This window comes from Mercenaria mercenaria, chromosome 4 (assembly GCF_021730395.1).
Source record: "Mercenaria mercenaria strain notata chromosome 4, MADL_Memer_1, whole genome shotgun sequence".
Classification (NCBI taxonomy): Eukaryota; Metazoa; Mollusca; class Bivalvia; order Venerida; family Veneridae; genus Mercenaria; species Mercenaria mercenaria.
In genome coordinates, this window is record NC_069364.1 from 29679081 (window position 1) to 29703857 (window position 24777).

The 24777-nt window shown below is 33.4% G+C and overlaps 1 protein-coding gene across 1 annotated transcript in view; it reads left to right on the forward strand.

Annotated features, from left to right (window-relative positions):
* The first annotated feature begins 4366 nt into the window (after window positions 1–4366).
* LOC123551387 (glutamate receptor ionotropic, kainate 2-like) overlaps window positions 4367–24777 on the forward strand; it is a 129942-nt gene continuing 109531 nt past the window's right edge. The window contains exon 1 of the mRNA XM_053542113.1: window positions 4367–5847. Coding sequence (XP_053398088.1) covers window positions 5763–5847 — 85 coding nt within the window. The 5' untranslated portion in view covers window positions 4367–5762. The remainder of the gene's footprint in view (window positions 5848–24777) is intronic.

A 24777-nucleotide genomic window follows, 5' to 3' on the forward strand; every position in this document is an offset into this window, starting at 1 on the left:
TGGTGTAGTGGTAAGCTCTCCGACTTGGAAACACGTTACTATGGGTTCGAATTCTTTTCTAACCAATTTTCGAAATATGATTCCTTGTGTTTGTATTTGAATCTATGATTATATATTTTTCTTGAAACATTGCATTTTGTGTCGCTAACAAAAATTCCTTGAATTGTCCGTTGAATGAATGAATGAATGCTTGTCAGGTCCTGAAGATTTTAAATGCCATTTTGTATAACTGTTTTATGTATGTAAAAGAACGGTAATCAACAGTAGAGTATTTCGTTGATAAATCATGATCAGTGTGACAAGTTTCCGTCTTTTACAGATAAAAAAATGGGCAGACAGAGGGCTCGAACACTCAACCCCGAGTTTACTGGCAAAACGCTTTGTCTGCACAGCTATATCTGCACATGATACTTGACGGCTTTTCAATAGTTATATCGTTGTTTGGGTTCGGAAACCGAAAATTAATTTATGGAAACATACGGAATATTCATGAGTGCCAGGTCAATACTTACGGACAATATAAATGAATATACATAACAAATAATGAAACGCAACATTCAATCGACCATTCAATCCATCCGCGTGTCTTTTGGCAGTCGAATAGCCGATGAGTATGCACGAATTCATGACCAGTTGGTAATTATTTACTCGATCATTCATTTAGTCAGCCTGAAAGATTTGTTCCTTCAGTATGTCCGTTTATCTGTCTGTCTTACTAGATATTATGTCGGTCAGTTTCTATACGTAGTTGATATACAAATGTTATGAATTTTGTCAATGATTACTCTATCTTATTGATATTTGCACAAATGAAGTGTGATACCCCCTCCCCACATCCGCCACCCCACCCTTGTCTGAGCATTGCGGAGAAGCGAGAGTGTTACCGCCAAAAGAAAAAAAACGGCCACTTGAACAGAAACGTGAACGCTAGATGCAGAACTGTGACTAGTATCGGATGTGAAGTTTCAAGGTTTTCCGCACAAATATAAAATATAAAAAGCTGATTTAACATTTTGATGCTTTACATGTATTTTGAATAGATATAAAGAAATCATCAAACTTAGATACCGGACTATGTTTTTTGACTGCTTATAATACGCGGTCTTTGATAAAGACAATAAACAAAATTTAATCGATAACGCCGTTATTTATTAATTTATTATGATAGTGCACACAATGTCTATAGATCTATGTACGTTTGTCCAAAGCACTGAGATTATTAAACTTTTTTTTAACAGTTTATTTCATTTTGAGCACGAAACATTTTTCATTTCTAGTGTCGCACATGATGTGAATAAAAAAGGTGTTATTTAAACGGTACTTAAGCTGGTTCAGAACTGGTTATAGGGCGTAAATAATTTCTTAATGAAATAATAACTTCCCAATCGTTGTTTAACGTAAGATAACACGTCTTTTGATTTCTTATGCATACGAATATATGAGCCGCGCCACGAGAAAAACAAACATAGTGCGGTTGCAACCAGCATGAATTCAGACCAGCCTGCGCATTAGGATCCATTTTTGTTCGCTAACAGTTTCTCTAATTCCAATACGCTTTGAAAGCGAAGAGTATGGATCCCGACCAGACTGAGCGGAGGTGCAGGCTGGTCTGGATTCATGCTGGTCGCAAACGCACTATGCTGGTTTTCTCGTGGCACAGTTCATACTAAGTGACATATTGTTTCGTATAAGAAAGAAAAAATCAGGTTATCCTATGATAAATCACACTTGAGAATTTGTTATTTCGATTCTAACAAGACATACTAGTATTAACAGTGTTAGAAAAAAAGGTAACTACGTTTTACGACTGTGCTACGCACCTGGATCGGATGACGTCACTGCACGCACAGGATTATCGCAAAATAACCGTTGAATGATTTTCTTCTATTTGTAGGGTTATTTGTTGGTCGTGTTAGAATTAAATTTTCGGTGTTTTTTAAACAAAAGTCAGAGTACAAAACTGAATTTAGCATGAAAAAAAGTTTTAAATCCACAGGACCTGTTATATTCTTAAATGCATAAAAAATTTCTAAAATTAACTGCTTTACGGTTTAATGAAAATATTTTTTTTTAAATATTTTCGTGCGACAGCACTGCCTCTTTGTCGGTTGTAATCATCCTGATCACTGTTGATGCTAGGTTTGTTAACGTCCGGAAGTTGATATTTATGTTTGCGATCAACACGGTACAACATGATAAAATTAATTGCAGTTTAAAATGCATATATATTTAATTTGAAGAAACGGGCGGTAATAATTAATGATAAAAAACATAAATAACAAAAAAAAAAAAAAAAAGAAAAAAAAAAGATAAATAACAATAACAATGTGTTCAAAGCAATAACTGTAAATTACGATACCATTAAAGAATATGCAGATTTATCTCAACGCATGTTTTGCTATTTATTTTCTCAATTAGTAATTTGTACGTCAAAATGACGTTACGCATTTGTGCAAAATAGCGTGCGACGTACGTGAAGGCTTTTCAGTTTTCAGTTTTATTCATTGAGAAAAGTCTACATACGCCTAATCGCTAAACGATAAATTTCATGAGAACATTTTCAGAGGGTGATGTTTTTAGAATAGATTATTTTTCATATATGTAACATAACATCTCAGTATTCTTTTTTCATTTGTGGTAAGAGGACATGTTAAACTAAATAGCTGTATATGTTTTCTATATCGCTGAAATGCTCTTCAGTACTGAAAATGAGGTCACAAGATTTGATTGTTTATATCATATGAATTAAAGAAGTAACTGAATTGGTATAGTGTTTAGTGTAACCTACTGACGTAGACAAATTTAAGAATAATGCAGTGACATGACATCACGCTGCTGACATGAGATCCAGATGTCAATATGGAAAAATAGTTATTATCATAAAATTTGAAAAGGCAAATGTAAAGGCTGGTATATCATTATAGTTTTTAGTCCACTGGAATTCAGACGAACACAGACGCCAGCAAGCCTAAAGTATACTTTATAGTTATGCAGTTATGTTCTACTTCAATTTATGTATATTCCGCTTAGAAAGTTACAGTAACTGCAATCTCGTATTATGTAATATTAACTGTACTATTATTAAATGTATGCATAAATTACTTATAAATAAATTCTTGATTTAATCATATTTTATTGCTTCTGAACACATAATACATAGCACATATACATAATAAGTAACAAAAGCAAATGGGTTGGACTACAAGTTATTGCAACATTAGAAGTCAGCCCTTCCCAAAGTATAAATAAATTCAACCAACCCATCAACAAGATTAATGGTTGAATAAATGTGATGATAATTGCCTAGTGGGAAGAGGATACTAGCTGATTTAAAGAGGATTATGTTATTTATGTACCTAAAGGGAAAAAATCTCTGCGGCGGGAGAAGAACAGTATGAATGTTTTTACTCTTCATTTTTTTGTTTGTTTAGAGTCAAAACGACAAATTTAGGTCAAATGGCGATTTTTCCAGCTTTTTGAAGGCGGAGGCAGACCCCCATGAGCCCCTCCATTATTTATTCGCGGGCGTGGACCTGAGTGAAACCACCTACCTTCCGTAAGCCAGCTGGGTGGCTTCCTCATAGGTAGAATTCTACACCCTTAGCGAGGTCTCGAACCCATACCGGTGAGCGGCAAGGTATACAAAGTCATTGACCTTAACCACTCGGCCACGGAGACTCCTATAATTATTATGTTGTAGAATGTAAGAGCACAGGCAACAAACGACCAGTGTTGCTGTATGTTTTTATTCTTCGTGTTGTCTATGGATTGCAATTTGTAACACTTAATGCTTTTTCACATAAAGTGCACCTGCATAGATGTAAAATATACATAAATAATTTGTTCTTTGTTTATAATACTATGTATAGCTACACGCGGTAACACTTGTAAGTCAGTTGGGCCTGATAAACTTATCAAACTAATATATAGGCTGTGATTTCATATGTGTACCTGTACGCATAATAGTTGTAGGATTTCATTTTTTCCAAAATTCAGAACATTAAATTTTCGCACTCGTAAACTATATATCTGAAGTGTTACATATAAAGTCAGCCACTCGATGTTAGCAGACGTTTCTATCATTTATATGGAGTTGCTACCCAATGCGTACACGTACAGATGTGAATCCCCAACCAATCTAGAACCATCAAACTATGATATTCTTAAAAATAAATTCAATTAAAGAATTGGAACATTTCTTAATCCATAATAATGTATGTAATGGCTATCTTTATCTTTAAATCACGGCGGCCAGACCATCCCGAACATATTAACAATTAGGAAACATATGTAGAGGCCTAATAATTGCTGGTGGAAAACACGCATGTGTTTCTAATTTATCAATCTTTTCTTTGTACTTCAGAGCGCTACGAGAATCACCACCGATGCTAGAGGAAAAATTCTACAATATTATCCACAGAGAATTTGGCTTTTTCGCAAGTATATATATTCTCCGGCAACATGTAAATAACGTGAAAAAGTCATTCATAGCACACAATATATGTGAACCATAACATAACAGTGAGGTAGCGCTAAACGGGATTTTCGTGAAGTATTCGCGAGTGTGTGTCAATGTATTGGATTATTTGCTTTACAAGTTTGGAGAACGGATTACAGGAAAAAACCTATAAAAGCTAATCCCTTTCAATTGCCGATACCTCACTCAGTCGGCATTGAGAAAATGGATATAATCCTTTAAACAAATGATTAAACGTCTTTAGCTGGCGAATAAGATATACAGAACGTCTTGCTGTAATAAAATCGGCTGCAGTGTATTGGCGAATCTTTTAGAATAAAAGTGCTATCAACTTCATATAACGTTGGATAAGCAGAATTTATTCTTTATTGGATTTACTTCAGTTGTGATCCGTTTTGTGATTTACTTAAATGATAAATTGAATACATAGCGTTTTTGCAGTGATATATTAGTTTAAATTCTACTTGATTTGGAAAAGCTGTGAAATTTTTGCCAATTATAGGAATGTGCTGTTCCAAACTGTCAGTAACACATTTGTTATCACGTTAAGTCATGCAAGTGTTTATCAGCTAGAATTTAATCTACATTCAGTCAGATAAAAAATATATCTTGGCATAAGTGATTCGCGTTTTGCGAAAAATCAGTGCTTGGGTTATATTTGGGTGTAATATTAGCAATTAAGAAGTCATTTCAGGGAATACATACTGAAGTAGTTCGCTGGTGGAAATCTTGTAAGCGGTCTTAAAATTCATGAAAATATATCTCTAAGGATTTGTCAAGGATTCCTTTATTACTTTAACGTCTGCTAGCGACAAGGAATTGGATGCTGGGAATTAGTTTAAAGCTTCTTTGTGCATAATTGATAGAATATTTAAGTCTGCTGACGTTTTTCTTAATATTATTTTCTTTTAAACACGTGAAATTGATGAAAAAAGAAAACAATTAGTCTGTCACCTGTACCGGAAATTGGAATTTTCAAGTTCATTAAAATGCGCTGTTAGCTTTTTTTAAACCTTGTCTTAGAGCAGAATTATATTATGACACTTATTAAATTAGAAAGTTCTGCAACGTATTTCTGCTACATCCAAAGCTTGTTGATTATTGTTTATTATTTTGACACATCCTGAGCACGAGCGGAGTGTATGCATACATGTTCTACACGTTAGAAGCATCCCGCGGAGAAATACGAAGGCTTATCAGTTCAACAGATAAAAAGTCCGTAATTCCTTTGTGTGTCTGTTGATATTCTAAATCCGGAGATTACACATTGCTAAAATATTCTACAATGTTTTCTGTGTGGACGTTGATTATAATAACGATTGGATTTTATTCACCGACGACGGCGGCATTGCCAGATCATTTCCGTGTCGGTAAGTGTAATCTTAATTCTATTTTTAAATCATTATAGCGTTTGCTTCTATGATACAGTTTTCTTTGCCAGAAAACGAGATGAAGCATTTTCTGATGGGTTTTTTATGCATGTAAGAAGTATGTCCTGCTAGAAAGGGATGTATGTTACAGAAGTATCACGTTTGTGGCCCAAAAAGACATATTAAAAGAGAGATATTTTCAAAGAAAAATAAAAGCTGTTTACATAGGATAATTATGATGGTGTAGTGAAATATGCCATTTTACTTAAAAACGGTAGGAATCATTTACATTGCGTGATGCAATACACTATATTACAACCACTTTTTTTAAATAAAACAACAAAGATATAAAAATAACATTCTATCGCAGGAGTGATAAGTTCCGATGTGTTTTGTTGATTCCATGTAACGCAAATTTATTGACATAAGTATTAAGAAAATGTTGGCTGTCAGTTTTCAAATTACGAGCACTTTGTCTTTGTAATAGAAAAATAGCTTTAAGTGGTATTAAAACGAACTTAATATAAGAGGCATAGTATTTGGATAGTCGCCATTTCGGTCGTATTTGTTACAGATTTATTTAGTATATATGACCTCTCTTATTTGTGTATAATATCAGATTAAATGCTAGTCTCCTTATGTTGTACATGAAATATTTTATAAAAGATTTGCTAGAGAAAGTGTTTACATCAGTGTCACAGAATTAAATACAAATGTTTCTAGAGTATATTATGAAGATCGATAATATGGTGAAAACTTGGTAATTTGATTTATTAATACTTACTGCCAATATCATAATTTTTGTTAAGGTCATGTAGGTAAAAATGATCTTAATTCTACACTTACAATACCCCCCTCTCCCCCCCCCCCCCCCCCCACCCCCCACACACACCCCACACAAAAAAAAGCAATAAAAACAAAACAAACAAACGGTAAACAGGTTTTATCATTAATATACATTGTTTTATTGAAATATATCATAGTGATGTGAACCAAATTATTGTGTTTTATCTAAAGTTCAAAGTTCTCTTTTAATATCTAGCTTTCTTACACGTAAAATGAACTTGCTACGTTCTTTAATTATAGAAGCAAGAGATTATGTACATTGACGTAACATCCCTTTGTTTATTATGTCAAGTATTTACTGATAAGCCTAGATTATGATAATGTTGTTGATAACATGTCTTTCTCTCACATTTACATAATTATCACGTGCACGTCATAGGCACACTTCAGAATGCATTAAATCATGGAGTTATTACCTTCATCATCCCGACACAAATCAAATCAAAGAAGAAAGTTTATTACAGTTCTGCAGTTCAAGAATGTATGTCATAAAGCATTCTTGTAGAAACATCTTATTTTTCTATGTTGCATTGGTATGCAAAGGCTAGTTTGGGACTGACCCGGATACAAATACCCTTTTACCCATTTTAGGGGTTTAGCATTTATAAATATACATATGATATACATGTATATGTTTATTTTACTGCAAACATCATAATAACGTGAAAATCTGAGACGAAGTCATCGCACCCGTAGTAAATGTATTTACTAGGTACCAGTTTTTTAACAGTTGAGAGTTTTCATTTGAAGCCCTACTCGTGCAAAATGAAGAAGAACGTGTCAAAAATCTATATACTTATCAACTTAAAGGGGGATGTTGGTAGCGGTAGGTGGTCATAGCATGTAGCCAATTGTCAGGTTATTAAGAATCATCGTTTCATTTGTTTTATTACCCAGTGATTACTGGAAGCAAATATGACCATCCATTTCCAGCTTGACCATCTGGCCTGCTGTGATTATCTCTCAGTCAGGAATATGTACTATACATGTATACTATATATTTGCAATGAACAACAAAAGTACATTGATCGTCTCTTTACGGGTCTCTGTCGTTTAGGTCTCATTGGCCGTGACAGTGATTCACTTTTGGCATCAAAATTATTTTTCTTTGGCATATACTCTACGGAAATTGCGTTGAGGTAAATTTTCACCACTTTGGCTTCAAAAATTTATCTTTAACGGCATGCCTGGTGACATGCCGGGGGTCTATACTCTACATAGCTTAAATGCTATACTGTGCCCGAAAGAGCGGATGGACCCTTATTAAACATAAATAAGAAGAAAAGGAAGAAGAAGAAAAGTACATTGATATACTAACTGGTAATTGTCAAAGTAGCCAGTATGTACCCAGCCAGAACGCATGGGATCAAGGACCAAAGTGTCCACTAATATGTGAGATATTTCCATTTTTAGCTCGACTATTCGAAGAATAGGGGAGCTATCCTACTCGCCCGGCGTCGGCGTGAGCTTGAGCGTTAGCGTCACACAAATGTTAAAGTTTGCGTACCACCCCAAATATTTTCAAAGTCCATTGAGATATTGCTTTCATATTTTGCATACTTGTTTACCATCATGACCCCAGTCTGTAAAAAGGAGGAGGCAACTCTATCAAGCATTTTGACTGAATTATGGCCCCTTTTCGACTTAGAATAAATGTTTAAGTTTGCGTACCACCCCAAATATTTTCAAAGTCCATTGAGATATTGCTTTCATATTTTGCATACTTGTTTACCATCATGACTCCAGTCTGTAAAAAGGCGGAGGCAACTCTATCAAGCATTTTGACTGAATTATGGCCCCATTTCGACTTAGAATAAATGTCAAAGTTTGCGTACCACCCCAAATATTTTCAAAGTCCATTGAGATATTGCTTTCATATTTTTCATACTTGTTTACCATCATGACCCCAGTCTGTAAAAAGGAGGAGACAACTCTATCAAGCATTTTGACTGAATTATGGCCCCTTTTCGACTTAGAATAAATGTTAAAGTTTGCGTACCACCCCAAATATTTTCAAAGTCCATTGAGATATTGCTTTCATATTTTGCATACTTGTTTACCATCTCGACTCCAGTCCGTAAAAAGGAGGAGGCAATTTTATCAAGCATTTTGACTGAATTATGGCCCCTTTTCGACTTAGAATATGCTTATTGTAATGTTAAAGTTTTACTCATTGCTTATATTATACTATCAAATACTGAGAATAGTCGAGCGCGCTGTCCTCTGACAGCTCTTGTATTTTATGGATTTCAAGAACAATTTCTACAAAGACGAATATTTAGGTTTTTATCAGAAATAGTTTTTCTCATTATTGTTTATTTGATAGTTTATTCATTTTTTTTTTCAATTAATACCCAGTTTTGAAAATTCCAAATTGACCTACGGAGTTGTTATTAATAATCTAGTACATGTAATCCTGTGATTAATACAGCTAGAAGAATAAAATGTGAAATGACCTCTTTTGAGGTGCATAATGACACTATTTTGAGAGCAAGAATATGTGATTGTTACATTGGTCTTTTACATTTTTAAGCATAGTTCAGTACATTGTAATTATATAGTATAACTGTAATTTACCAGAGTCTGAGTGCAGAATGTGGCTCTCAGTTTGAATAATTACATCTAGACACCTCATGACTAGTTAACCAAGCAAAAAGGTACCACAATTTATTTTCAGTACACTTATAACATTTCCATAGGTCTTTCTTATCTACATTTGCAATAGCGCATTTTGTATATTTGAAATTCGAGTGTTGAGTGAGAGTAATTTTTGTTGTAATCCCAGGCCAGGTTTCATACCAACACATTACATGGTGTCCACTTTGAGTGTACAATGTATTGAATTCATTCTATGGATTTTATACTGCAAATTTATTCTAAAATAAAATTCATAAGAACTCATTTAATTATAAAGATACAAAATTTGCCGTCATAATATTGTAAAAAGGAATACCAAATAGTATTGCATTATTAACATGGACACGGAATCAAATGCCTACCAGTCGGCGTGATTCCAATTCAAAGGTTGAACCGCCCCGTCTCATCCTCAAAAGTATACGTCGACTTATGATCTAGTGCGATATTTTGATTTAACTTAAAAAATTGTATATACGGAACATTTGCAGACAGCGCACATAGTATTAACGATTTGTTATTGACCAGCGTATACATACAGTAATCTCATAATTATTTGATATAATTAATCATTGATTACATCATGCTATTTTCCATAATAAATTGAACTTTAACCAACTTGGTACTTGCATTTTGTTTCAGTAGTTATATACTATTGACGAATTCAAGTTTACTAACTGTGACTACACGACCTCAAAGAATTAATAGCGAGAATGGCATTGCAAAGAAAATAATAGTACAGCAGCAAAAATCATCGTTTCCTTAATCTCTTTTTATTTTGAAAAAAGAAAGGACTGATAACATCAAGCCAAACCATAAAACACATGTGATGGTAATTAATATGCAAGATAAATATATCTGGCTGACCACTAACTGAGTATCCAATTTGCAGATGACTATTAATTATTGACATGCTGGAGTGCTAATATGTTTCCCTGGGAAATGAACACCCCCCTTTAAGTTTTTTTCTTCTAATCCAACTGGAAAGTTGCATCCTACTGTGTTTTATCCGGTACCTAAATGTGATAGTCACATATCTCGCACATGTGTGAACATCTCCAAATCTGGCTTTTCTGACTTCGAAACATATGGTGATGTATATGTCAGGTTTTAAAGGGTACTAGATTTAGCGCGAAATTGAAATGATAGTATCGAAGGACATTTTTAATCCTGGATTCGGAAAAAGTGAAAAATAGCTAGAGTTATTTTATTTTTCTACAAATTGACACTAATGTACATAGTTTTGTGACACGTGATTAATGAGTAATTATTCCATTACACATAAGGTCAAGAGTTTGTACCATTATTGAAATATTAAGTTGATTTTGGCATTCATTTTCTGTAATTACCATGACATGTAATTGTATCCTTGCCGTATCATTAGCCAGTCTATATAATAGATCCTTGCTTATTTTACATGACGGCATGTTATTGATATGTAGAAACAAATTTCAAAAAAGAAAAGAATTTCCGAGACTGGTAGACAGTCTAGTTATTAACACGCGTTTTCTTCACATTTACATAATTATCACGTGCACGTCATAGACACACTTCAGAATGCATTAAATCATGGAGTTATTACTTTCATCATCCCGACACAAATCAAATCAAAGACTAGAATTTATTACTGTGTTGCAGTTATAAGAATGATAGTCTTTAAACGAACACATAAAGAAAATATAGAAACATCTTGTTTTATGAGGCTGAGCTTCACTGCTATTTTCGATAAATACAAGCTCACCAGCTCGCCAGAATGACACTCAATGCCCACAGCACGAGTCCGTCAAACACTTCCTACATCATTAAAGTAACATTATCATTAACACCATTAATGTTATTTTCGGATAAGTACAAGTTCTTTAGGTTTCGTGGGTGTGTAGAAACACCAAGATAAGTCTCGAATTATGTCCCCTGCTGTGTTTTATCCTGTTACAAATCATGCAGATGTTGTTTAATATGTGACACGTACTTCACACATGTGTGAAAATGTTTCGAAATCTATAGCTTTTGTGACGTAAAAACACATTGAAGCATTGTTTTTTATAGGATAAAAGGAATTTGAGATTAATGTTAAAATAAAATTGTGAAGTCGAAGTGCTCGGTTTGAAGGTTAACGAAACAAAAATGCCGTCAGGCAAATGGTTTTACTTGTGAGAATTGTTAGAGCCTTTTCCTAGATCAGCAAATAATTTAATTCATGCATTTCCACGTCTTTGTTTTTTTCCTACAAATGCATATACTGTTTGTTTGTTTTGGGTTTAACGCCGTTTTTGAACAGTATTTCAATTTATTCAACGGCGGGCACTCAACCTAACAAGTACGACCCCGTATTCCGTAGATCTGGGCTTAAATACATATAATGAACCGTGTAATCTGTTAGTTCATAACAGAACTTGTATTCTTTAAGACATTGATTTACTTTAAGTATCTATAACATACTACTATGCCCCAACGATAACTTGATATTTACAAACATGACTATAAATAGATTAAAATGGGACATAGGGAATTCAGCATTTTTGTAGCATACAATCTAAATATTTCCGGATTTTGTTCAAATTACAAATTAGCTCAGTGGTAAAGCATAATGTCCATGGTCAACAGATCTTTTGCCGTGTGGGTTCGAAACTCAGTATTGAGAATAAATTTTTATTTCACTTTTGCATAAAAATTAAGTTTCCTTCATGAGCTCTGTGACAATACGCGGAGAGGTATCTAAAGCCGATATGGAAGATCAGAATAGTTTATTATATATCAAAGATGATAGATTAAATGCATGCACTCAAGTCATGCAAATAATAAACATGCTATTGTGTTATATAAAGACATATATACAAATTCAAACCATCAAAGAAAGAAAAAAAGTAATGAAATAAAAATGAAAACGAATAGAAAAAAAAAAACAAATCTGAAAAAAACCCTTATGAAGATTCGAACCCACAAAACGACTTGCTTATATCCAATTGTTGTCTGCAGTTTACCCAACTCAGCTATGTTGCCATATACATAATAACTATTTAAAATGAAAGAAATACCAATATCTAATTGTCAAGTAAATGGGTAACCATTATGAATTATTATTTCGTCAGTTATCATGAAATAGACTCGTCCTCGCGTTTCGGCGGGAATCGCGTTATCATTGGGGATTAGTATTGTTGCACACTTTTTATAAACAGCATATATTATTAACCAAAGAACTATACATGTATTATTAGCTCCGCGGTTAATGGAAGTTCAAAAGAATAATGAATTTTTATTCTTTTATCATGTTTATAACGTACATATAGAAAGAGAAATGCATAATACAAATTATGTAACTTTAACGATAGAGGTGTTACACGTAACCAAATTAAGCGCATCTTTCCAAGCAATAAAACGTGTAATTACTCAATTAGCAATCTCTGTCTTAACTGTAAAACGTGTATAGATATTTCCTTACAGAAATACTGGTAATAACTTACTAAACAAGAACTGTCTGGGAGGAGAACTGTCTGTAACGATAAAACATTTACAAGTCTAGAAAAATAACTGATGTGGAAGCTAATTAGCCTTTGGGCTTTACGTAGTCCTATTTCAGTTGTCTGTGTCTTATATTTGCAGTCCATGCAGCTTACAGAGTTACTGGACTGAAATTAGTCTAGCTATTGACTCGGATTTAAATCAGTTTCTTCATTTTGCTTAAGTCAGCAAAAAATCCGTCATAGTTCTTGAAATGAAAGGAACATAATTCTATAGATATTCCAAAACCTGCAGAGGATATTTCCAGGGGTCATTGGGGTTAGTTATTGGTCTGACTACCGGCTAGATAATCTTTTTCTATATTTAAAAAAGATAATTTTCTAATATATTTCTAATATATTCTCACCGATCTTTCTTGACTGTGATTATCCAGTATTTTGAAAAGAGAAGGGACATAATTGTACAAAATTTGGATAGCCCCAGGAGTTATCTCCTGTAAAGAAAATATAGGGTCTGAACACAGACTAAGTTAGTGATTGTTCTAGAGATTTTAATCATTTAATGGTAGAAATTTGACCGTTCTGCTCAAGACTATGAAGGTGGTGGTCGCAAGTTCGATCGTCGGGCGAGGAAGAATGTTTTCATAACGGTTTTACAGCAATCATCCTTCGTATATAGGTAATTTAAAGAGTAAAGAGCTAATTAATTAAATGTCCAAAACTGTTTATGCTTAGAAATCTGAATGTTTTACAATCCTTACTCATGACGCGTACTAAAACCTGGAACAACAGATACGTATTAGACCTTCCTGCTAAAACCGATTGAAAATATAAATAAAACAACAAACAAAAAAGAAGAACAAAATATTTCAGTGAAGCTAATTTTTCACAATTTTATCGAAATGTAATAGACTTACAAAGTCTGTTGAGATCAAGTAATCTGAAATAGTTTATTTCTTTCTTCATAATGACACTGGTAATTTCTAAGAAAACCCTTTTTGCTAAGCTCATCTCAACAGAGTCAGAGATAAGAGATAATGTATTTTTTTTTACAAAGTGCCATCTGAGAGGATTTAATGGCAGAGGTATGTATTTTAAAGGACTCTAACGACTGATGCCAGACTAGAAATGCTGTTGTTGTTGTTGTTGCTCTCCAGGAGCATAGATATTATGCATGAATTTGTATTCAACATTCTTGTCTTGAAATGTTACAGATGTAATCGATGATAGTAAAATATTTGATGGAATATTATACACCAATAGTAGGTGTATATTAATTAATTTCGCAGGTGCTATGCAACATTATTTAACATTAAATGTTCCTAAATTATTTTTATTTGCTTGAAATGAGTGCAGATTGTTCAAGCATATTTAAAATGTGCCAAATGTTTCAAAAGTGCGCCAAATATGTCAAGGACTCTAACGTAGTTGTAGGTTTGAGCATGTAATATGAATCTTTTAAATGAGAGAGAAACACTCCAAGACTTTACTGACTGTTTCAGAAATTCGTAGCCGTATTTTACATTCATTATACATTTCTTGACTCGAGTTATCCGTATTAGGGAAAATTGTCCTTCTACAAAGCGACAAAGGCAGACACTAACTTATATTTGTGTAGTTTAAAATAGCTTAAAGCAATCACTTGAGACTGTTAAACTGTTTTAGAGGGAGACTTGATCAGTTTTGTTGTGAAGTAATAAGAAAGTACAAAAGCTATCTTGTAAATATATTTCATTTAATTGATATAACAGTAAATAGCAATGTCTTCTATTAGCGCTTTTCATAGTCATAACGTTTTCCTCCATTTCTATCAAATCATTGATATGATTAATTCACGACCCCCCCCCCCCCCCTCCTCCCCTTATTTAAAAAAAGTTGATTTAAAAAAAATAAAGTTGGCTTTTCATTTTGGTAATTTTGTTTCTCTTCATTCCGTTCCATACTATTTATTTCTATTTCGCATCATGTCGCAATCTTTGCGTATTATACCAAGAGTATTTATAAAAGGAGATTATAACGAGCAGGGATATGTCATCAGTGGCAATGTGGGTTTACGATCAGTATCGTTATAATTTTAATATTTTCTTCATTTTTTCCCTCAAAATATAGTCAAAGAATACGAAATCTCGACGTATAAAATACGTTTCGTTCACAGAACAGAAGCCAAGAGTATCTAGCCACTTAAAAAGCTGAAAGAGTTATCACGATGTCTGAAGCGCAATTTATGAATAACAAGTTCATTTGATATAAAACGTTTCTATCCATTGATTTCTGACGGGGAATATAATGCTATCAGTCGGCGGATTTCCATAATCGCTATTTCAGAAATTTCACCGCCGTTGGTTATATGTACATGTAAATGGAATGATAGAAATTAGTGAACTGGGTTTAATTACAACTTATGCAAGCATTTAGTACGGCAATATGATTGGAGGAAAATAATTACTTTTATATCTGTATCAAGTTTGAGCCTATTGCAGACGATTTCTTCCTCTCCTATGCGCCAGTTAGCGACCTCATGGGTAAGCGGCCGATATAGTTGTTTCAGTGAGTCATGAGACCGGCAGGTGCCATTTAGAACGGCCAAGAAAGTGAATTAACACATAATTTAACTAAATTTAAACATTTCGATATACTTATCATGAACAAAAAACCCGGTCATGATTATTAAATTAAAGAGAAAGAAGACTTGCATGAAACATTGTGATGATAGAAACTTAAGACAAGTGGCATCTGCTTGAATGAAGTTGGACCATCGTACATGTAGTTCTAACATGAAATATTATGGCACTTATGACATCAGCTTTAATATTTTATAAAAAGTAAATAATCACGTACTCTCTTTGGCATAGGCGGCTGCTTTGTTGTGACAAATGAAAAAAAACAACGCATTTTTAAGGAGAGTTCATTCATTTGCATATAGCAGCCGCGTTTTAAGACACTTCCTCGATTCCAGCGCATCCCTCAGTTAAAATAATCATCTATAAATCATGTTTCGAGGAAGTATTATATGAAAATATTCAATTATTCTCTCATTTCTTAATTAGAAACAACAAAAAACGGCCTCATGCCAGTCTTCATTAAAATAAACATAACGATGAAGAATATCTCATCTTTAGGTAATTATGCCCATAAAAACAAGTTTATACAGATGCCTGGCAGCCATGTTTCATGCAACGTTATGCAAAATATGTGTGCATCTATCTGGCTTTGTTGTTATCCGAAAGTAATGATTTATTTTATGATAGTATAGGTGCGATCATTTCCAGTAATTAATATTTGTTTCTTTTTATGGGGACAGTTTGTCCAAATAGTCCTTTGTGAGTTAAAATTCCTTTGCGATTTGGTATTAAATTTTGCCTGCAATTTCGTTAATGCAAAAGCTTTCATATCTGGATTAGGTTATTGTTGCAAAGTCTAATAGTCTATTAGAATTTCTTTTATCTGTCTTAGAACCATGTCTGTCGGGAACAATTTCAGTTAAAATTGTTGTAATACAAAACTATGGCAAGATATAAATATTGATCTTCCTTCGTATCTCGTTTATTTAATATTCCGTTATTAATTCTTCATATTAGATCTATAAGAATTACAAACGTGACTTAATTGTGGTATTTCAGGTTGAATATTCTAATTTTAGAGCATCAATGTTTCATTTAAATCAGCGAAAATTTGTGGTCTATGGTAAATTTTAGAATTTCTAGAAACTTATTTCCATATATGGTTTTGTAGTTACACCTCAAAGACACGCCCAGTGAAAAAATGCTTATGAGACATATCTGATAAAAGATTAAGCGTACTTACGGCTTGAGATATTAATAGGTGTCTGGAACAGTTTGTCATGTTCGTATTGACATTTACCCATACACAATGTAAATCAATCAGTAAAGCTTTCTAAACATTATCCAAAGTTCAAATGAACTGCGCCATGAGAAAGCCAACATAGTGCATTTGCGACCAGCATGGATGCAGACCAACCTGCGCAACTGCGCAGTTTGGTCAGGATCCATACTGTTCGCTTTCAAAACCTATTGCAATTTAATAGAGAAACCGTTAGCGAACAGCATGGATCCTGACTAGACTGCGCATGGTCTGGACCCATGCTGGTCGCAAATACACTATGTTGATTTTCTCATGGTGCAACTCAATAGTAAACGTTTCTAAGCAGTTCTGTCTTTGCAACATAAATGTCCGCAAATATGCAAAGAAAGTCAGTTAATAGCATAAGAACTTTTTAAATTAAAGAATATTTACAATAAAGTACGTATGATTTTCACTGCGTTAGAATTCATTAATTCCAGTCTCTTGTCTCGTTAGCTTAATAAAAGTAAAAAAAGAGATCTAGAAGCAGATGCCTCGCTCAATTTGAAAATATAAACATTAGCTCACATCTGGTTCTAGTGCAGATTTTCTTTTCTCTGCAAAATATTCAGACACACGTGTATCACAACGTGAGACATCTGATTGCAAATATGAAATTTATATTAATAATGCCTACTTTTGTTTTGACAAGTCACTAGAGGATAGTTTTAAGTTCATTATAGCCTGGGTGTATGAATCGTCTTCCCAATCTTCCAAAGGGTATATGAATTCTTACTTTCTTCTTGATAACACTGTCTAAAACAGTTTCGATTCAGAAAATGACACGGTTGCTGATTATGAACCTTAGCATTCCTTATTAGTACGTTTTAGGGAAAATGTATTTTCATGCTAGTGTATTGTTTCAAAAAATGAATAACCATTGTCGTCAAAGTAAAGGATTCCTAGGAAAAAAATTTAATAGGAATAATTAAGTACTAGTTTCATACATGTATAAAATGGAATACAGCCTTCACTTCAGAATATTGTCAAACAAAGTGATAACAGATGGAAGACGAATTAGCACTGATGAGAAACAAACAAGATAAAATGTACCCAGAGTTGATATGATCCAAATAAAAGACAGAAACGGCCTCATATTATTTTTTTTCGGCGTTAGCTGAATAACATATTTACATCCTGTTTAATTTTGAATGAATTTTTCATGCGCCAAACATTATTACCTCTACGCCGTTTGTCTTTTAAAGACATTTCTTGTTTAATATATAAGGAACAAAATATCATTTCGCCTTGCGTTTCTATCAAATGAAGCCTTTGTCCCTGATAAATAAGATAATTCTGAAGACTGTTGTTTGTATAAAAAAAAAAAAGAGAACAATTTTGCATCATCTACGGAATTAAACCTGTCAGTCATGCAAATACAAAATTTAATATAACTGAAGAAACATGGACATTTGTCAATAACATTTGGCGTGACGGCTCAAGATAGAGAACTTCTGTAGTTAAAACAATTTGCAATTGTGTATCTTAAAGCGAATATAAATTTGAAACATTTGCATCTGTACGAGGGAATTATATAAGCAAGTTGTATATCAGTTTTGGAATTTCTTTTGTGCACCATTTGTTTTACATATTATAGTTTTTCCAACGGCAACAGGTGTCATTTCTTTACTATTTTTACGGGCTGAACGTATTAAACATACGGTTACCTGTAACCTTGATTAGCATGTACTCAGTCAAAGTAACAAGCATACTTTTAAAGTTTCATTCGCTATATATGCAACAAGATAACAGGTATATAATTGACTTTTAGTTTGTAAGATATTCAAAGATTTTACCGTCTTTTCTCAGTGTGACGTCACTATTTCACTATGTATTAGACTTTCGTATATAGAGGGTGTGTATTTCTGTCATAAACATTCACGGTTGCTTTGTTCCTGCTTTCGCAAGTGCAAGTGTATGTTTGTAGAATCTGTCTTTCAAATATTACCGTGAAAAGAAGTCTTTAGAAGCCAGATAAAGCGAGCGATTGTCGTAATTAGAGAAAATGAAGGTCGTTTTAGAGCATATTCTGTAAAACCAAACCTTAATAGTTGGATACATATATTAAACTTTTAAATATTCAGAATAATTAAGCATAATTACATAATATTATATGTAAGACTATTGTTAGAAAATTGTAGGAAACGCCATAGCGTGAATAAACATTTTGATTGTCTTTTCTGATATAATCTGTGCTACAGATGAAGTGCTGAAAGTAACTAAAATCAGAACACTTTTGGTAGCTATTGTTGAGATAGCCAGACAGAAAAAAAAAATAAAGAAAATATTCACAATGAAACAAACGGGTGGTCAAAGACTTATTAGGCCTAGTACAGGTAACGTTTTCAACTAATTAATTTTTTTAATTGCTATCTTAAAATGTTATTTATACACGTACAATAAAACTGTTTCATAACTTTTAGCGGATATGGCACATGATTTTTTTGTAAAGAAAACATTGTTACATTATTTCTAAAACTTCTGTATGTAACCCTGATACCATTTAACTCAGTACTTTTCTTAATTTGTCAGTGGATGCCATCATTTTTCGCAATTTTGACCTTGCAATTGTAATCCTCATTTCTAATCCTAGGCTACATGAGAGAAATTCTGTTTGGTATGTATGTTTGACGGATGTGGTCGTTACAACATTATGTTACAAACAACACTAAGCCGGTATGTCGTTACAACATTATGTTACAAACAACACTAAGCCGGTATGTCGTAAAACATTATGTCATGTAAAAGAATGTAGAAGTTATTGGTACCAGGCTTTTGCACTGACTTGCAACATTTCTTTGTCAGGGTGATGTATTAAGTTATTTACTTTTTCTGTCAGGAAACAAACACTTGAATTCTAATCAAAGCTACATATATTGACTATAATATTATGTTACAAAGCTGGAAAATCATTAATGACTTATTTTTGTGTATTTAGAGAAAACAAATGGTAGTGAAGCGTGATAGCATGGTTTCCATGCTATAAGGTCCTGTCAAATCGTATCTATAAGTGTTTCCCGAAAGAAATGTTGAATTTATGTTGTGAATAGCTCTGATTGTCAAAATGATTCCTGGTCTGAGAATGAACTAATCTGCTCAGTACATGAATGCACATAATACTAGTATCCTAATATATAGCCAGTATTTAAACCCTTCAATTTCTCATAGAAGGTACCTCTTGAAGGTTTAGGTTTTACATAGTTCCCTTTCCACCTTCGTAGGAATTAGCGTGGATTTTTGCTGAGATAGCTTATAAAGGTATTCAAATTTGATTTAAGTATACACCCTTTCTTTTCTAGGGGAGACAGGGTGGAATGTTGCTGAAATATTAAATGTAGATAAATAAAAATGAAGAAAAATATGTAGAAGCATGATAGAAAAATCTAATCGGTTACCAAACTACTTAATATCTGAAGGAATCTTACATTACGGCATCTGATAGCATTACTGATAAAATGGCTTCACCAGGGAGGTTAACATGCACTAATAAAAGCATTGCCTGATAGAGATGTAAGTATTAAAGAACGAACACGACATTGTTTAGATGATGGAATTTGTTTTGAAAATTTACATTTTGACTATTTGATTTATTAAAGCCTCCAAAGCCCCAACATGATTTGTGGAAATAACAGGCTTGACCATGATGTGAATATTGATTTCCGATCACATTACTACAGGTTTTCTTTTCCCCCAGTATTACCAAAAACTGATATTAGCATGAAGACGGAACCATACAGTTTACACCAAGAACAAGCAATGTAGATGAGGCATTTGTTTCAAATAATAGATTCCGGCAGTTATTATTTGTTGAAGACATTTCATCACTTATATGTTGCTTTTTGTGTGTGTTTTTTTGCCAAATCAAGAAAACACTAAATATTAAGTATCAGTTAAGTCGTTCTCTCAAGTGAGTCTTCAAGATTCTCTTAATTTGATAGACAGCTCAAGAGTATAAACACGTGATATGATTATAGATGGCAACGAAACAGATTACTAGCCGTGTGTATGTTTGATCAGTGCCCAGATGGATAATGTTGTTTGACTTATCTTGTTACAAGAACTGACGGTTTAGATAGATACATTTGTTTAGAGCAATAAAACTGAGCACATCCGTGCGCATACCCATATGCTTTTTATCTAGTCCCTTTAGAGGGATATAAATGATTTTTGTAATCAGTATGTGAAAGTAATAAAAGTACAACAAATACGTTAAGGCATCTTCTAGAGTTATTTCCGATAGCACAGAGTAAGATATTGGAGCAAAATTACACTCCAAACTGACTAAAATATGACAGTATTATGTAATATCATGAACTGATATAGATCAAAGAAAGAAAACCAGATTGCGTTGATAATGAAACAGTGATGTACACGGCATCGCTCAGATAATGGAATTTGTTCTGAAAATTGACTCTTTTGTAAATTTGATTTTGAACAAATCTCCATCATTTCTGTTTAGATGACAGGCTGTCCATCACGAGAACACTACAGAGATCTTGCCGTTGTTTTTAAATTTTCCCCAGTATCAGTAATTTATCTTTTAAATCAAAGAAAAAAAATAGACTGAAAGAAAAAATGTACCATGTTCTTCAAGAAAACGTTTGCTCCTAACGTTAAGGGGACCGGCATGTGCAGTACTAAATTATGCACAAAATCTGTCCTTTTTCAGTTTCTGATATTTTTCTTTCGAAGCATCTCAGAGATATGTGCAAAGCAACGGGGTAAAATCTCTCTGCTATTTCTCTAAACAGAAGACTCATAGTCTCAAGTGTGCCTTATTTGGGAAGCAATTTAAATCTGATTAAAGATGACAACAACGATACAGATAATAATCGTGCGCTTGTTTGACTGGTTTCGTCTTGGAGACATTAATTTTTGTTTCACTAAAAAATTTAATAAGAAGTGACTTTGATTTGGATCATTTACTAATCAGGCCAGTTTAGAAATTATGCTATTGTTATTTGTTTCATTTCGTTTTGATCTTCAGAAGTGTTGGCTTCGGAGTAGAATATGCCTTGTAATAACTCGATATTTTACTGAAAATATCTGATCTACATCATGTGTTAAATTTCACAACGTTGTGTAGAACAAGACGTTTAATGAAAAAGAGATGGCGAACGTTAAATGTCGTAAAATTATCAAAGGGTTATGTAAGGCATACGACAAAATTTTAGTATTGTTTGCAACAGCAACAGAAACGTACATTAATCATTTTTGTGTTTCATCTGATGAAATTTCACCAATAATACAACTGCTTTCCATCTAAATAACTTTTCAAACTTTGACTGAAAAACCATATTTAATTTGACTCCAAAATCTAACGCCAAAAATAAGACTCCAAGGTCACTCCAAGATCTCACTCCAGACTCCACTCCAAGACTCCACTCCATATTTTGTCGTATGCCGCTATGTAAGGCATAAAATGTGACAGCCATTCAAATGGTAGAATAGAGTGAAACTTTATCATACAAGCCATGCATTATTGACATGCACGTGAATATATATAATATAAAACCATAAAACCCAGAACTGGTCGAGATTAAAGATAAAAGCTAGTTTGTAAACGATCATGAATATGACATATACAAATAAAATTACAGAATTTGATTTGATAAAGCTCCGGCAGCCCTGTTCAAATGGCAGATTGTCCATCATGAGAAAAGTACGGTAACGCTTCCTATTGATTTCCGTTTCAATAATTGTTTCTCCTTGATCAGACGCTGATATCAACAACAAAAACCAACCATACAGTTTACACTCAAGATCAGATGAAATAGAAAAAAATGGTTGGTCAATAAATGTTTGTAATAAGCGAAATCTATGAAATAGTCTTTTGGTTTGAACTGCCCTGCTAGATTACATGTAGAATTACAACTCATTCATTAGGTTTTCACAGCGGAAAAAGAACAGTGACAGATGTTTATGCCAGACCCTTATTAAATCTTTAAATGTAAATGATATAATTTGTTTGTATATTGAAGTGTGTCTTTAGATACTAGTATCTCAAACGTCTTGCACATTTTATCTGCCTTGCAAGGTAAAGAAACAATTGAATATATCATGTCTGCGTCTTTATTGAAAGGTATATACATTGTAGTTTGTGTAGTTTCACATTTGTCTCCTTTTTGATGAAGAAGTTTACTTTATCTCTGTATGAAGGTCTATGATTTACAAATCCAACCATACACCACGGTAGGCTTTTATCTAAAGCGACCTTGGAACATTTTTGATTCCAACTGGAACCTTATTGTTGTTTTAAGATTTGGGCTAAGCATATTTATCTGTTGAAAGAAAATACGATGTACAACTGTAAGACTTCTATAAAAAATTCAGACTGAAGTCATAAACATTTTCGATCGTCTTTATCATTATATTTATGACTTGTGTCTCCACATATGAATATTAGATCTGTTTCAGACACCTATATATGTTTTGCACTAACCTAAATCTATAACACACTACGCAAGAGCCAGCCTTTGGATTAGAACGGCAATAAATACAGAGATGACGCCAAGTGGAGTTCAGATATTTCAAGAAGCCTCTAATTTAGTAGAAAATATAAGGAGGAAATGACAGTTAATCAGAGAATATGGTGTAGAATGACAAAGATACGATGTTTTATCGGTCCAGACCGGAAACTGACAATTTGTATTCATCGATATGGTGCTAGAGAAGTTTGTATATCTTACAGTTACACCTATTATTAGCTAAACCACTAGAATTTTAATGTTACATTTTGAGTTCTTTGAGAACTTCAAACTAATTTCATTATCATGTTAAACGCTTACTTGGTTTATGGGTAACCAACATGTCGGACGTGTTTTTGTAGACGTGGCAAACCAAATTTACAAAAATTGTGTTTGAAGATTATTAGCAACTGTTTTGCGCAGAAACATTTGCAGCATATACGGGTAAATATTCCGTGTTATCCGATGATTATAAGCCAGCGTGCTTGCAATTCTACCGGCTAAGTGGGTTGGATGTGGTCAAACCCGCCTCAGGATTATTTAAGACTAGGAAATGGCACAATAAAGAAATATTGTATTGTATTGTTAAAATCAATCAAGTACGCCATAGAGTGACAAAGGAAGTTTTAAGGACAGCTTTCATATTTATAATTGAACAAAATAACTTTTACCAGTCTTACAAAGACTGTTAAGGTTACTTGCTGCCTGATTCCTACTTTGAAACAAACTACCTTGAAACTTCTTCACAAGCCTGATGTGTGTAAGTACAGTAACACTATGATCGGTCCTGTTCTTAATTTGTCAGATGTTAACAATGAAGTTGCTATTTTTAATACATTGGTAAATTCATTAATCCATTCTGTTAACCATACCAGAAAGACATTCTTTTTGTCAGGTAGTGTTTTACAACAGAAGGTCAAAAAAGCCTATATAGGAACACATTCTGTGAACCGTTTGTCCTAAAACGAGTCCTGTGTTAGAATAATTATTTTTATGCCTTCTCTTGTATTTAATGATGTGTAAGTTATGTATTGTCTGTATTAGTTCTTAGAAACTTGCTCTAGGCCACTCCTTGACATAAGCAGGTAATAATAGATTGTATGAAAAGTCATTGCTCTTTCTCGGAATTTTACCACCTAGTGAAATCTGTTATTAGAAAACGTATAGATAAAAAATATGTGACTGATATATGAAAGCATGTAACGCAACCATTTGTCAGTGTTGGGCTAATGGTAACATAAAGTGAACTATTCTGGCAAAACCAACTCAGCTGGGACTTGAAGTGGAAAGATGTAATAGAGGCATTAACTGATATATTTCAAAGAATAAAAATCAGATTGCATTAGATTATTTAATAATCATGAATTCGGCAGGAATAAGTTTATGGACTCTCTTGATAAAACTGACATTTTTTCGATTTTATCAAATTTTGCGTTTTCATTTATGTGCATCATGAGACTTGTATGATTTCCGATTATAGTTTCCTTTGTTTTTCTTATATCCAACACTGAGATCAACAAGAGAATGATATTGTACGGATAGCGCGTGTTTTTCGTGTTATAACTTCTGTAGAATCCCGAGGGGTTGGTTTGTACCCGAGCCTAGCAGTTTTGATTTATTCCACCCCTATTGCAAATCCAGTTTCTTTTGTGATGGGCCGTCCT